Source organism: Perognathus longimembris, chromosome 7 (genome assembly GCF_023159225.1).
Source record: "Perognathus longimembris pacificus isolate PPM17 chromosome 7, ASM2315922v1, whole genome shotgun sequence".
Classification (NCBI taxonomy): domain Eukaryota; kingdom Metazoa; phylum Chordata; class Mammalia; order Rodentia; family Heteromyidae; genus Perognathus; species Perognathus longimembris.
This window is the reverse complement of record NC_063167.1, coordinates 35,593,154-35,609,661: the sequence shown is the minus strand read 5'-3', so window position 1 is coordinate 35,609,661 and position 16,508 is coordinate 35,593,154. Positions and strand designations below refer to the sequence as shown.

Genomic DNA, 16,508 nt, shown 5'->3' with positions numbered 1-16,508 from the left:
GTATTCTCACACCTACCATACTTGCTGCTCTGGCCTCAGTTTCTCTCGGAGGCCTGTTGTGAGAACATATGCCAGAACATCCCAACAGCTACCTTGAGCCTAACCCCCTATCTGTGTTAATTTCACACTGCTCACATAAACTTGAGGATGTGTGTGCCCCTTAAGCCCTAAACCATGGGGCTGGGAATATGGCCCAGTGGTAAAGTCCTCGTCTCGTGTACATGAAGCCCTGGATTCGATTCCTCAGTACCACATATGTAGAAAAAAGCTGGAAGTGGTGCTGTGGCTCAAGAGGCAGAGTGCTAGCCTTGAGCAAAAAGAAGCCAGGAACAGTGCTCAGGCCCTGAGTCCATGCCCAGGACTGGCAACAAAAACAAAAACAATTTTTTTTTAAAAAGACCTAAACCATGGTCACAGGCCTGAAGATGCTCTCTTATTTGTTCATTCATTCATTTTTGTGGTTTTAGGTGTTTTAATTCAGAGCCTTGCACTTGCTATAAAGGCATTTCTACTACTTGATTCACACTCCCAGCCCTTTTTGCTTTAATGGTTTTTCAAGTAGGGTTTCATGTTTTTGCCCGGGCTGACTTGGACTATAAAAATCCTCCTATTGATACTTCCTATATAACTGGAATTGTAGGCACATGCCACTACACCCAACTTTTTATTGATAGAGATGAAATATCATAAATGTTTTGATTGTACTGGCTTCAAACTTTGATCCTCCTGATTCCCACCTCCTAAACAGCTAGGATAACAGGTGTGAGCCACCATTACTGGCTATGGCTAATATCTAATATGGCCTGCCTCTCAATGCTAGTGCCATTCCCATACCACCCTGAGCATCTCCTGCACACTTACCACCATGCTTGCCCCTGCCCTCCACTATAGCAAGTAGAGAAGGAGCAGTCTGAAAAATCCAAGCTGGACTCCCTGGCCTGGGCCCAACAGAGCCCTCTATAGGCCACATGGCAGATGCCAGAGACACAGTTGGGAACAGATGTTAGGGCCAGAGGTTAAACATTTATGACTGATGATTGATGACATTGTTTTACAACCTGGAATAGTATGTTTGGGGGAAGGCTAGGTAGGACTGGGGCCCCTACTCCCATGGCCCTGCACAATCCACTGAATTACGTCACTGTCCACTGTCTGTTCATACAATGTTCAGTGTCTCCATTTCACACACTCAGTCACCACCATATGTCTATCCTCAGGGGGCTATATAGACAGGAACCTAGACTAGAGCAGCAGCAAAGGCTGCAGACAGAGCCTGGGAGGTCCAGGAAAGATGAGTCCAGAACAGATGGGTGGAGAAGGAGCTGGAGTGGAAATATCAGATTGTCACTGTTATCAGAGGCCCCTGCAAGCTGTTCCTTCTCTGCAGAGTAGAGAAACCTCAAGCCCTTCTCTAGCAGGGCCATCTTCAGCAGGCTTTGATATTGTGATGGGCAGTGAGGACATGAGAAGCATGAGGTCAGCATGGTTGAGGGACATATCAGGATTCCAGGACCTCCCAGCTGTCAAGCCCCAAAATTGGTTCAAGATGGACAGGCAGGAGGTACTAAGGAGGCACTAAATGGTAAAGGCTGAGCTGTGCTGTGCCATGCCAGGATCCCTCCATAATCTTCCCCTCCAGGTATATATCTGAACTAGCCAGGAAGACATGGAGCTAGGACAGATGATGGATGGATGGATGGATGGATGGATGGATGGATGGATGGATGGGGAGATGGACAGATAGATGTGATGGATGGATGGATGGATAACAGTGCTGCCTCTGGGGGCAGAGGTCTCAGAGATGGGGAGTGGTAAGACTGTGGTAGGAGACTGGAGGGCATTTGGTACTTGCCCAGGATGTGAGGCCTTACAGCCAGCCAGCACAAAGCCTAGAACCAAGGCCCTTGCCAGCCCATCTAGATGCTAGCTTGAGCCACAGCCCCTGACATTCCTAGAACTGGCCTCTGACTTTCTCCCCATATCACCTGAGAGACAGGCCCTTATGAACTTTGTCAGGGTGACTTTGTGACTTCAGTAAGGTGCATATTGTATTAATATTAAGGGTCTTGGGACCAAGTGTAGTGGCATGCACCTGTTGTCCCAGCTACAGGAAGATGTTTATGGGTAGGAGAATTTATAGGCAGTCTGAGACCTCAGTTTCCTGAAGCAGCCTCCTAAATTGAAGGCCTGAGCCATAAGGGCCATCCTGGTATGAACTAGCCTTGGAATGTAGCCAGTGGAACAGGTAAAGTTCCTTCCTTAGCCCATCTATGAAGGAACCTGATGTGTGCTCACATTGCTCCTTATAGGGTGATAAAATCACTGGGGCTGGATCCACAGTGACAAAAGTAACATCCAAAGGTAACAGTTGTCTGAGGCACTGGACAATCAGAGTGGACATTGCACCAGTATCAGTCAGAGCACAGCCCTGGGTACCATGGGGTCCTCCAGTGCATCCTTCAATACTCGGATGGCAGGGAACGTGATGGCAGTTCCTCTTCAAATAAACATGGTCAGGTTAAGATGGAGTACAAAACTGATCCCCATTAGTTTTAGCCAGCCTGTCTTAAGAAGAGAGAATAAAAGGTGGTTATGGCTACAAATGTGTCCTGTAGGTTTAGAATCTGGGACCTGAGCACAGCTTGACAAATAATGTCCTCAATTGGGACAATAGGGACCTTTGAGTAGTGTGCAGCCTAGACAGCTGTATGTCAGCCCTTCTCAGGGCACTCCCAGGCCAGCTGGTCTAGTCATTCTCTCCCTAGAATGGTACACAGCAGACCCCTGGGCTCTTCTTGGATACCTCTGATGATTACATTTCATTCTCCTCCAGATGCCCAGTGTGCTGCAGCAATATTCCCGGCTAGAAGTCAATCTCATCTAAACTCCTTTCTGTCTCACCTGCACCAGCATCCCTGGCTAGAAGTCACTGTCAAATCTGAACTCCTTTCAGTCTCTCTCAAGCTTCTCTTGACACCTAAGACCCCACTTGTTTCGGTGAATACACAGACCAGTTACTTTACTAAAAGAGTCCCATAGAGGTTTCAGATAGCATATAAGCTCTCACCCCAATACACACACACACACACACACACACACACACACACACACACACACACACACACACACGGTAGCCATTTCCTGCCCCGCTCTGCCATCATAGCAGTCCTTAACCCTGGACATGGTCATTTAGCCAAGCAGAGTAGAGCTACCACCTTCCTTGTTTGGACCCTTAAACTCCTATTAATACAACAGTACTCATTGTCCTTCTTGTCATTGTCTCTTAGAAGTTGTCATATTCTGGTCCTGCTTGTCACAGCCATCTCTGGAAGTGGGGCAAAGCCCAGTGATATTTGCTTGGTTTCCTGCAGGTGTGTATCCTGGCTCCATCAACCCCCACAGTGGGCTTGCTTCAGGCATCCTGCCACCCACGCATGACGTCCCTTCCAGACCCCACCCACTGGATGCTAGCAGTTCCCACCACCATCTATCCCCTCTGCCGACCACTGAAACCACCAGGGATGGGTATGTATCCCAAACCAGTCCTCCCTCGGGAACAGGCAGGCACTTACATGGGAGGTGTGTTAGTGCAGGCACTTCACACACCATGTAGTTGTTAAAATAATGAGAATAGCCCACATTTACAGAGCTCTGTACTTTCTACCAAAGCATTTTCTTTCTACCAAACATTCTCCATGCATCATGTTACCAGTGGCTCCCAATGACCTACAGGCAGGAAGTATTGGCATTTGAGCTTTGGATACCTACCCTTTGCTCCCCACTGAGGGTCCTGGGAGGATGCTGGGCTCACACCTGTGTTCTGCTACATCCAGGCCTCCTTGAAGTCTCTCTTGGCTTCTCCATGGCTCCTCAGTGCATTTGGTGAGCAAACTTCCCACTTCCCACTCCAGAGAGGCTTGCCTGGTCTTCACCCATCTCTGCTACCACAGCTGTGGCCATGGTTCAGTCTGCCAGAGCTTCCCTGGAACCTTACAACAGAGCCACTTCAGAGAAAACCACCTTTCCTGCATTTAGTGTAGCTCTCACTGTGGCTACTTAAAGTCTAGACATAGTTAATGTGCTCATTTCTAACTTCCAACAATGCTGGAGTCTGTGTCTTCCTTGCATGCAAGCAGAAGAGATTCAGTCCTATCAACCTGTCCTTCCAACTGTCTTTGCTCATTACCAGCAGTGGCTTGTTTAATTTGTCACCCAAGGCGTGGTCCCAAAACTTCCCTCTTTCTCTGCCGTTACCCTGAGACTACAGCTCTGGCCTTAAACAGTGTATAGCTGAGGCCAGCCTGGCTTCACCACCAAATTCACAGCTCACACCTGGGCCCCTGCTGGCCAGTCATCCCTTCTTTCAGCATACAATTGAATCTTAAGAGTAGGCTGGGCCTAGTGCTGGGCCACTACTAGCACCATCCTGAAATTGCCATGTGTGAGGTGAAAGGGGTGGACAGGCTACAGAGATTGGCTGTGCAGGGCCAGGTGCTGTGAGAGAGGAAGCAGAAAAGGCTGTAGAAGCCCAGAGGATTCCCTGGGAAGGCTGCCTTGCTGCTAGCCTGTAAGGTGAAGCAGAGCTGTGCAGGTAGGAGACAGGTTAAGGGAAGGAATAACAGAGATGCAGACAGCCTGGTGAGAGTTGGTACAAAAGCTATCACATGGGTGATAGCTTTGGATAGGCTGCCAGGCCTAAACCACAAGGTTGGTGCTGGGACTATCCTGAAGGACATGGAGCATCCATGTGACCATATTTGAGAGTCAGACACAGGCTGGATTGTGGGAGGCAAGAGGGATTATGGGTACAGGACAGCATCCTGAGCTGAGGCAGGATGGAGTGATAAAAGAACACTCAAAAGGCAGCAATAGCACAGGCCAAGCAGTGGTAGGAGACCCTGGCAGGGCAGAAAGTGACAGGCCCCAAGGTATGCAGAAGGCTGTGAGCAGAGCTGGAGAAGATTGTGGCTATGAGAGCAGAGGACGATAATAAGGGAAAAGAAACACCCTCCTAACCCAGTGCTGATGGCTCATACCTGCAATCCTAGCTACTCAGGAGGCTATCTGAGAATCACTGTTCAAAACTAGCCTGGGCAGGAAAGTCCATGAGATTCTTGTCTCCCAATTAATTACCAAAAAGCCAGCAATGGAGCTGTGTCTCAAGTGGTAGAGTATTAACCTTGAGCACAAAAGTTCAGGACAACACCCAGGCCCTCCTGGATTCAAGCCCTAAATCTCTCTCTCTCTCTCTCTCTCTCTCTCTCTCTCTCTCTCTCTCTCTCTCTCTCTCTCTCTCTCTCTCACACACACACACACACACACACACACACACTCTCTCTCTCTCTCTCTGTCTCTCACACACACACACACACAGGAAAGGAAAGGGGAAGGAAAAGGGAAAGGGGAAGGGGACGGGGAAGGGTGAGAGAAAAGAAAGGGGAAAGGAAGAAAATCCTCATTGGGGTTCCCCATCTCCATGGGGCAGAGCACCTCATGACAGAAGTAGGACTTCCAGAAGTCTAGGCAGTACAGTGTCCCCACAGACCTATCTCAGAGGGCTGAGTGTGAGCATGTAGGACATGTCTGGCCTAATCAAGGCCCAGAGAATAAAGATAGTAATATTATAATAATTTTTATTAGAACATTCAGATTATAAAAAATAAAACTTATCTAAAGAGAAAAAATTGCCCTCCTCTAGGAACAGATGAGAGTTAGCCACAGGTGCCTGGCATTATGAATATCATTTGGTATGGCTCCTTGGACAGAAAGCCCTGCCCCCAACTTACTCCCAGCTCAGGCCACCTGCTAACTCCCCAGCCAGCCCCAACATCTCTGGCCAAAGGAAAATTAGCCATACGAGCCCTTCCTGCCCCAGCCTGAGCTCTGCTCAGCCTCTCATCACCTGCCTGCCACCTGCATAAGTGCTCATCAAGAATTCCTGCAGTGAGAGGCAGAGTGATGACAAGGCAGGACCCTCAGACCACTTGCCCACCCCTGCTGGCAGAGCAGGTGCAAGGCATCCTCACCAACCAAGTGCCCAGCCCCTCCGCTGCAGGAGAGAAGGGCCCTCGTGCCTGACACCAGTCTGGGGCTTGGCCTGAATGGGTTTATTTTTTCATCCACTGAGGAGAGAGGGGAGGGAAGGGCCTTCAACCTCCCCTTCCTGCCAAAGTCAACAGAGAGCGGCCACTTGAGGCTCCCCAGCGGTTTGCTGGTACGTTTAAATAGCTTGACAGAATTATCTGATTCACTCAAAACTATGCTAAGAGGGCCCGACTTCATGACCAAATGTATTTACCCTGGCTCAGAGAAGACGCCAAATAGGGTGGGTTTTTTTCTTCCCAGCTCCATGCTTGGTATGAAGCCCTCTGTCTGCCAGGCCAGTGAGGTTTCACATTAATTTTTATTGATTCCAATTGAAGCACAAGTATTTGATGTGGGAGTTATTTGCATGGCTCAGAAGAAGGCTCCAGGTGACCTCCTCTCTTTTCAGAGTCCAGGTGGAGCAGTGTAGCTTGGCCTGCGCGTCATGTCGTCTGCGGGTAGAGTTGTGTTCTGTTTAATTTCACTGGCTGCGAAGGTGGCAAATGTGAATTTATAGCAGGGTGGAGACAGGAAAACCCATGTGTTTCCCCCTCTGATCTGGTCTTCTTACTTCTGCAAGTAGTTCAACTCTGGAACTTGGAACTGAGCAATTCAAAAACCCACTTAGTGTCATCCTTTGCCATATGTCAGGTCTAAAGCTGGCCCTCCCCAGAGGAGCTGCTGAGGAGAGCTGGCTTGTCAGTCCTCAGATGGGATGGGGGCAAGTCAAACACAATACAGCAGGCCTGAAGGAGGACCATTCTCTTAGTCATACCTTGGCCCAGCTTCCACCAGAACTGACCATGAAGCTGCCAGCTTGTACACTACCCTGCAGCTCATAGTGGTCTCACCCTACCCCACTCAGTGAGGATTTGGCTCATGAACTGTACAGGTCAGGAACCCAACACAGAGGTCTCTACCCTTCATGATGGGACCAGACATGTATAAGACAGTGCAGTGGAGATATAGGGCTCTGGATGGAAGCAGTATAAAGGGTGTATCCAGCTGCAGATGGGGTCTCCACCTCACTCCAAATCTCCTGTCAGTGTCATGGAGTCCTGCCTCCCTCAGAGCAAGGATGAGCTGTCCCGTTAACACCTCATATGGTCTTAGAGCAACTCACAGGCCTCAGGAAAGCAGGCTACCTGGAACTGTTTATTTTAATGTGGATGATCCAACAAATGTACAGATCCAAACAAACATATGGAGACTGAGCACACACATACACACACATGCATGTATACTTACATACATATATACACACACATACAACATTGTCTCTCCTCCTTCCTAATGCATATAAATACTTCCTAGGCTGCAAGCCTTCTGCCTCATCCAAGAGCCCAACTAACCTCAAAGTCACTTTGGTCCCTGTGAGTATACACAAGGCTGAGGTGGGAGCCTGGTCAGCAGCAATGGCAGCTCATTTCAATGGTGCTTTGTGTGGCTGGATTAGGATACCTGCCCATATCTCAGCTCTCAGGCACATGGTCTTCCAGTGAGCACAGTCTTGGGCCTGCATCCCTTAGTCCAAAGGAAGGGAAATGGTGAGCCCCTATCACAGGATGCAAGTATAGGGGAGATGGTCAGGAGTACAGATGGGAGAGAAAAAAAGGGCAAGTTTGGACATCAGAAACAGCTACTAATGCTTCCCTTCCTGTTGATGGAGTGGATATTATGTATCTAGTTAGTCCACTGGGGCCTTGTATGCATTGCTTTGATTTTACCCAATGTTACTCATGAGGTTGATGCAGTGTGGCTGGGAAGAACATAGGTGACCTCTCTGATCCTTAGTTTTTGATCTGCAAAAGGGCATAAGAAGCCTGACACAGGGCTTGGGGCAAGGAAAGGCAATGAATGGTGATTTACTGCTGTTGCTGTGGACTCTTCTGCTAAACACCTGCCAAGGCTTTTGGTGTGGGCCGTTCCAGGGCTCATCCTCTACATGGCCCAAATGGCACATAGTTAGAGTTGAGCACCCAGCAGGGCAGATGGGAGTTGTGGAGTGCCAGAAGAGTACAACTCCTTGTAGGGAAACTGAGGTTCAGCAACATTACAATTACAAGTTTGCTGGTGAAAACAGGAGTTGGAATAGTGTTTTGTGAATTCCAAAGTTTATGTGTATTGCTGCGGTTCCTTTCTGACTAGCAAGATGGATGGCAGGCTCACAATCAGAATTTATTTTCCACTTGAACATAACGGAGCAAGGCTGCCTTTTTCACTTGCGCCATTGGTAGGAAGAGCAGGTAGTAAGAGGACCCAAGGCTGTGCTTCTCCCCCAGGCCTGTCTGCTCATGGTGGTCTCTTCTCTTCAGGTTGGGATCTGGCCTCCTCTCACCCATGGTCAGCCCACTGAAGGGGCTTGGGCCACCACCACTGCCACCATCTTCCCAGAGCCAGTCTCCCGGAGGTCAGCCCTTCCCCACGATCCCCAACAAGCCACCCTATCCACCCTTCCAGAGCCCTCCACCCCCGCCTCTGCCAAGCCCACAAGGTAAGCTCTGTCCTGACCCCTTCATGTATACCTCTAGTTCCTTATGGAGCAACACGCAAGCCTGGGGGAGGCAGGTGGGTCCTCAGAAAATGACATCCAGACATGGCGGCTCACACTGGAAGAAGCTGAAAGACAGTGTGTCAGAATGAAAGACAGCTTCCCACAGCAGCTAGCTAGGTTCCTCCATAGTTTGTAGGAAGTCAGTCCAAAAGGTGAGGAAGGGCTTTTCTTCTCTGTCCACAGCAAGGAAAGGGCTTTTCACTTTGAGGGAATGGCATGGAATAGCTTTGGCCTTGGTGGCAGGTGGGCCAAGCATGCTTGGAGAAAGGGGTAGTATAATGGATTTGAGAGTGAGAGTGAGAGTGAGAGTGAGAGAACCAGAGCACCATTTTCCACATGTGACCCCCTCAGCCCTCCTCTACCACAGATTCCTGGCCCCTTCTCTGCTCTGTACTCTCCCTTCTCATTCATAACCACAATGGACCAGATAATTGGCCCAAGTTATACAGTGATTCAGTCCCTTCCCTGCCCTGCACTTTCCCTTCATTAATGCAACCCTTGCTGCCCACTCCTCCAGGCTACCAAGGGAGTTTCCACTCCATCCAGAATTACTTCCCCTATGGTGACTGCTACCGAACCACAGAGCCAGCCACAGGTGGAGATGGACTGGCTGGGGAGGCCCATGGTTTCAACCCACTGCGGCCCAATGGCTACCACAGCCTTAGTGCACCTTTACCTGCCCCAGGTAAGTGCTGCCTGCTCTAGCACTATGGGCTTACCCTGTGCCACTTTAGGCAGGGTTCCTCATTCTTCAGAAGCCCCTTGTGGAAGATCCTCCCATGTACAAAAGCAGACACAAAGGTTCTTAGGGTCCCAGGTTCCACAGAGCTGAGATTTGCACCCATGACAGTAGATGGCTCTGCCACAGCCCCACACAACTGTGTATGTCAACTGCAGGTTTCTAAGGACCCAGGGAGCACTAAACTAGGGCTCCTAGTCTAACTGTTGCCTCACTCCAAGTGTTGATTGAGCACCTATGGTCTGCTAGCTCAGCTGTAGACCTCACAGATACAGTAAGGACCGACACAATCACTGATTCCCACTTTCAAAGAGAAGACTAGGAAGGGGCAATGCCTGGGGCAAACATGCTTCCCTGCAGGGCCTGAGAGAAGAAGGGTGGAGGGCCTGTCTCCTGGTTCCTGGTCAGCTAGAGAAGCCTGATGAGAGAAATAGCCTCTGTGTGACCCATGGTGTATCAGGTTTAGCCCAGCAGACCAGGTCTAGGCAGAATAGGATAGCAGATGAGTAGCTGAGACCTCTTGGAGTGCCCTAAGCCAAACTCTGCCTAAACCAGCTTCAGAGCCAGGTCTAGGTAGAGGCTACTGGGGCCCAAAGAGGAAGCTGCAGCCATACCCCAGAGGAGGGCTCTTGGGCAGCCCGGGGTCAGGGCCGCAGACAAGTACTCAGACCCATGAGTCTGTGGTAGTCCATGTGTGCATTTTTACACATCTGCTTCCTCACCTATGTGTGTCCTTCCTGCATGATGGGCATGCCAGTGTGCATATGCACATAGGGCCAGACCAGATGGTCTGGGAAGCATGAGGAGCTGCCAGGGCACATGCTCTCATATCTTCACACTTATACTTGAGCCACACCATGCTGATATTCCCACACCTGTCTCTGTGCACATTGTGTGACTCACCTGTAACTACCTCTGTGTCCACAGACCTGTGTATGCCCATTAGCAATGCCAGCAGTTTCATATGAGTGTTCTGTGTGCCTGTATGTTGGAATACAGTGTATATAGGAGGATGTGTGCCACACACCTGCATGACAGAACTTTGTGTGGGTCACCTGTGTGGTACATTCCAGGTTTGTGGGCACACTGATTGGTGTGTAATTTGCTCTACCTACCCTGCTGGCTCCCACCATCCTGTCTTCCTCACCCTCATCTACCTGGGCAGATTTCTCTGTTTAGATCAAGGTCTGGCATCAGTAACTTTGAGGAGAGTTAAACACAATCCCATACTGGGTCAGAAAGCTAGAGAAGCCCCCAACCAAAATGCAAGGCTTCTTTTGCCTTGTGCTCTCCCCAACACCCACTGTAGCACCGCTACTGTCATCCAGCTCCCCTACCAAGGTGAACATAGTCCCTTGGCTATCCCAGACTCTCTGGCGAGTAAGGCTCAGGACTCCCTCCAGCCCCTCTTCTTACTACAGCCACCAGCTCCCCCATCTGGACAGGCCTCATGGAGGGGGATGTGAGGAAGGACTCCAGGCAGGCACCTGAGGTCTAAGAACTGACCTTCTCCTGCCCTCCCACAGGCTACGAGGCCCTGGTCGAGGCCCCATGCCCCACAGTGCTGCCGCCACAGCCAGCTGAGGATGTTTCCAGTGGCCCTGAAGACTGCAGCTTCTTCTCCAACGGGGCTTTTGACCACTGCCTGACTCATATCCCCTCCATCTACACTGACACCTGAAGGAAGGCCCCCACACTTGCCTGCCCAGCTCACAGACTCTGCCTTACCATCACCATGGGCTCCTGCCCCCTGCACCTGGCAGGAGCAGCCAAGTGGCTGTCACAGGGAAACCTGGCACTGTGGGAGAGAGTGGCTGGCTGAGCTCAGAGGTGCCCACCAGCGACCATGCCCTGTTCCTTGATGGTGTCTTCCTATTTCTTTCCCCCATGGTTTTAAAATCACAGACCTCGTGTATATAAATTGTACAGAACTTGTTTTCCATTTCCCTGTCAGTTTTATATTTTTGGTTTTTACCAAAAAAAGCATTAAAAACTGGAAATGAGACTTGTAGGCCTGGGTCTCTTTGAAGATAGAGAAGCTGTATGGAGTATGGAGTATGGAGCAAAGAGCCAGGCGTCAGGGGCTTAGGAGGCTCCATGGAAACCAACTTGGCCCTAGGTTTGAGCCATATGGATGGGAACCACTGTTAACTGCCCCCTACATGTTGTGACCCTACAGATCCCCAAGGAGGGGTATCCTGACAGACAGGTAAGAGACTGAGGCTAGGAAACATGCCATGACCGGTGCTGTCCCACAGTGAGAGTGACATAAAACCCAGGCCATGTCCCCAAGTACCTGCAGGCTGCTGCATCAAGTCCACAGCCAGTGGAAGAGTGAGCTGAAGCTCTGACACTGGGCTCTGTGTAGACCACTGATGCCATGAGAGGCTAGACAGGCCTTTGAAGACAGAGACCGGACAGTCGTAGAAGGAAGGAACACAGGTGGGTCCCTGTGGAGCACAGAGGGCCTCCTTCATCCAGGAAGCTCCATGCCATCTCAGTGGCTGAGTCTCAGGAAGGTCTGGCCCAGCTCTGCCTCTGCCTGTCTCTCACCAGTGTCTAGCCCAATGCCCAGACACAGGTCTGGTGACCTGGATGGTGTGCATTTCACCTCGTCACCCCGCAGGTCAGATGAGAAAAGATGAAGGAAAGGTCCTGCCTCTTCTCAGCTCAAGAGACACAAAGCAAAGAGGACACATTCTCTGTTTACCTATTGTAAACAGAGGTCCTTCCCTACTCCTACAAACATCCCAGGGAGAGTCTTCAGCCCTCCCCCAACAGCTGAGGAGCAGCTTCCAGATTCAAACACAGATGAAAAGGCAGCTCTTGTGTCTATACAGCTGGCTTAAGTAGACAGTGTGAGATGAAAAGATCAAGTTAAACCCCTTCACAGAGGAGAAACGGAGGCGTGCAGAAACCTGAGCACTGACAGAACTCTTGCCACATACCTGGTCCCTCCTCATCATCTAAGGACATTCACCTGGGTCACACTTAACTGTGAGTCTGAGAAGTCACGGCACCCTGTCTTGTTCACTCACTGCCTCCTCCTCTGTGTGTGGCTTTCCTGAGCCACTGAAGGACCCCATGTGGGATGGAGGTACAGGCACAGGTATGTCCCACCAAAGGCCTCACTCCCATCCACTGACCTCTCCACCCACCCCTCTGGTCATGGAGTGGGGCTGGGGACTCCTACTGTCAGAAAGCCAGGTGCTATGCTTCCTTTTGTTTGCCAGACACTCTGTTTAAACTCTTCTCCATCACCCTAGTCTGGGCCTTATCTGACTCCAGATGATATTTATCCCCATTTTACAGATGTAGAAACGAAGGAATGCAGAAGTAACTTGTCCCCATGATGTAGTCATCCATACTGTACCGTTTGCCCCTTAAAGACCATGGCCCTTTGGCTCTTACCTCGTACAGCCCTGGCCTCCCAGTGTGGACTCAATCCAAGCCCCCACTGGTGAGGGGCCTCTGACTCCCAGCCAGGGTCCCTTCATCCCCATGTCTCCTCCCCCACTGATTTTACGGAACTAATTAGGCTGTGGCAAAATTCCTTTTACAGGGATGCTCAGGAATCAATACTGCATGTCATTGTAAGTACTTAATCCACTCCAGATAAGCAGAATTAAACTGTACAATGAGGACATATTTCTATTAATAATGAAAAGGGCTGAGCCTGGAGCAGAACACACAGGGAGCTGGCAGTTGGATCCCATTTAATTTCAGAGAGCAGAGAGAGAGAAAGAGAGACAAAGGCAGGAAACAAAGAGACCTGGAGAGGAGGCAGACAGTGGGCTGGAGATGCTGGTGGAGCCAGAGCCCTGCTTGCCTTGCAGCCTGCCAATGTGATTCCTCCCTCACTGGGGACTGCCCCCACCCTCAGGGTCCCAGGTCCTGATTCCAGCAGAGTCTGCTATTTATCCAAGGTGAGCATGGCACGGGAGGGCCCCGGGGCAGGACACAGAGGCACCTGAGCTCTTGCCTAGCCATCTTCCTGGCAGCTCGTTTAAAAAATGAAGTGCGGCCCTTTTTCCTTCCACCCTCTAGGGGAGGGCATGGGAGCCTGCCACCTCTATCCTCAAGGGCATGATTACTGCCTTAAGTGGCAGGGAGGTGTGACCGTCATTGTCACACAGCTGGGTGCTAAGGGGTGGGAGGGGGGGAAACTGGTGGGTTTTTTGGGTTTTGTTTTTGTTTTTGTTTTTTGCTGGAGGGCGGGCCAGGCTACAGGCTGTGTGGGTCTGTGAATATACAGCAATGGCATGAGTTCTCCCCAGGGACCCAGGACACCAGGACAGTGACTTGGAGTTCCAGGTGACCATGCTACCCTTCCAGTTCAGACCTGCTACAACCCAGGTCTCTACCCAGTGTAGGCTGAGATTGCATGGGCATACCTCCCGCCATACACACACAGCCTCTACCTCTTTGGCTCCCCCAGGCCTTGTCTCTGCCTTCTCATTCCCCACTCCTATTCTGGCTCTAGTCTCCTAGTCTCCTCTATCTTAACACTTCTCTGCCCAGACCCTATATCCATTGTTCTTCCTTTTCTCCACACCATCCAAGTCCCTGTGGTTTGCTTCTTTCCTCCTTTTTTCACCATTTTTTTTCTGTCTCTGCTTCAACATTACAGGTGAAAATCCTTTATGCTACCAGGTCTCATCGTAGATCAGAACATAGTTCTTTTCTCTCCTTCTTCCCTTCCTGTGCTTCTTCCTCCTTACTGTCCCCTCTCTGTGGCCCAGAGAAGTGACATGACCTGCCGAAGGCAATAGAGGCCTGGTAGCTGGGGACACAGCTCAGCATTTAGGAGGGAAGATCACACCCCTCTCCTGCTCTCCATGCTGCCGTGCCCACTGCCTCCTCCAGAGCATGGACACAACCATTGCTCCAGCCCTCCAGCAAAAAACATTGCCGCAAGGCAAATGCTGTAGCCCATTTTACAGAGGGCAAAACGGAGACTGAGACAGGTGACTTGTGTGAGAAAGTCAGGCAGAACTGGAATTCGGACACACCCCTCCCTGCTGGTCTGCATAGCAGACCTAAACTTGGGTCCCTGGCCTTGCCTGAGGATTTCTGGCACGCGCCTCTCTCACCCGCCCAGAAGGGACCATTACGTTTTTACAAGTCCTGATTTATACACTCGCCTGGGCTGCAGCCCTGCCAGGGATTTATAGGTTTCTAAGTGGTTCTGTCTCTGGGGGAAACGCAAACAATGCGAGCCCAGAAAGAACTGCCAGCCCTTGTCAGCCTGTGGCTGCAGAGCCAAAGCTGAGGATTTGCTCCCAGGGGCCCTGAGCCTGGGGCCACTCCATCGTGCTGGGGAGCCACTGCCTTCATGTGCTAGACACGGGCCTAGTGGGACTGTTTTTAGGGCAGAGCAAAGCACAGAGCAGCCCAGGCATCACCATGCCATGGATGGGATGGTAGGCATGATGGGTAAGGAACTAGACTGTATTGAAAGTAACAGGCACTGACACTGAGGATCGTCCATTCTTTTGGTCCCTGTGGTTGGCTGTACTTTTCTCTATTCTTGGAAGCATTTGAAATGTCCTGGAAGAGAATGTAAGCAGTCCAGTAAGAGCAGGCTGGGGTCTTCTCTCTTACTTGACAGCTTGGGCAGGTTCAGGAGCCCCAGTGGGCTGGTGTAGGCTGAGGCTTGAGTTCACCTTTCTTGTGTGACTAGGTCATTCTGTCAGGAGCCTAGTGCTCAGTACATAGTCTAGTACATAACTGATGTGTAATAGAAAATTCTTTGAGCTCTTTTGCCAGTGACAAGAATACATGCAGAATGCAAGCCAGCACATACCTAAGGGGGCTTAGAGGTAAGTCTGGGAGAAATGGACTCTGGGGTCCTTGTTCCCAAAGGTCTGCAGGGTGACCTGAAGGGGACTAGACTGTTCTAGGGGACCATTAAAAAGGTTGGGAGACCAGGGTGTAGGGCTGGGTAAAATGTTAGATTCATGACCAATAAAGTAAAATGGATGACTTTGGGATATAAGGGAGCTCCCCAAACCTAGAGGTATGCAAGAAAGAGTGGACAGGAAACTGCAGTCCTGCCATTGGGTCAAGGCCTGGATGGCACAATTTCTAAAGGCCTCTTCTTAGGCCCAACAGGGACTCTGTGCCAGCAGCTTTCTCCCACCTACCTAGGCCAGCCACTCCAGCACCATTCCTGTGACTGCATATGGGACAGGAGTAGCCAGGTGATGGTGTGTTTGTAAGGAAAGCAGGTGGCCAAAGCTCAGGTTACTGACTGAATGTTTTCTCAGTAGTTCAGTGTTACAGAGTACATGCCAGGCAGCTCGGGACAGAAAGAAGGGCAGCCATGCTAGGCTTCTGATCTCTACTGTCTCACATCTCCCAGAGAGGAAGTTGCAAGTTAGGAAAACAAGCCTGGTATAGGGGCCATGGGACAAGATAGGGCTCTTGCAGGGCTGCAAGCTGGACACACACAGTCAGTCTTTAGAGTCTTGGAGGCTGCCAGTAACTGGGCCCACATCTCCCTACACTCATACTTTACAGATGGAAAACTGAGGCTCCAAGAGTGGTCCCAACAGAGCCTCCATCTCTACAATCTGAGTCAAGAGATGGGGTTGGTTTCTATTCATGGGAGGAGAGATCAAGCCCTGAAGAAGAGGGCCATGATGACCCATTAGGTCTTTGGCAATGGGGCCTGAGCACCTGTCTCCTCTGCTCACCCTCAGAAACCCAGAAGATCTGTATGTGCCACTTGGCCTCTCAGAGACTCAGTTTACCCATCTGCACAATGCTTGAAGCAATGCCATCTGCTCTGCTGGCTCCATTGTAGACCCACTCAGGGGTTCTCACTGCAGACTAGTGTGCAGCACCAGATGTGTCCATAGACTTTCCTCTGTGAAGCCTCTTGACAACTATTGAACAGATTTAGGCCCAAATATTACTTCTGGCATCTCCCTACTAGAGTAGTAAGTGGGAAGTAGAAATCATGGTCTTTGTAGACAGGCCACTGTGCCAGGGTTGCTCAAAGACAAAGCCATCACCCCAAAGTCAAGACATCTATGACTGTGCTGCCTTCCCCCTTGCACAAACAAGGACCCAACTTGCAGATCTTGCTTGTAGCAACAAGAGTCTTTTGAGCCCTTCTGATGTGAA

General features: G+C 50.5%; 1 protein-coding gene across 4 annotated transcripts in view; it reads left to right on the top strand.

The window, feature by feature from the left end:
• Glis1 (GLIS family zinc finger 1) overlaps window positions 1–11,321 on the top strand; it is a 194,231-nt gene extending 182,910 nt beyond the window's left edge. For all 4 annotated transcript variants that reach the window (XM_048351354.1, XM_048351355.1, XM_048351356.1 and 1 more), the window contains 4 exons: window positions 3,372–3,525; window positions 8,400–8,578; window positions 9,156–9,323; window positions 10,904–11,321. In XM_048351354.1, coding sequence (XP_048207311.1) covers window positions 3,372–3,525; window positions 8,400–8,578; window positions 9,156–9,323; window positions 10,904–11,058 — 656 coding nt within the window. In that variant the 3' untranslated portion in view covers window positions 11,059–11,321. The remainder of the gene's footprint in view (window positions 1–3,371; window positions 3,526–8,399; window positions 8,579–9,155; window positions 9,324–10,903) is intronic.
• Window positions 11,322–16,508: the final 5,187 nt, after the last annotated feature.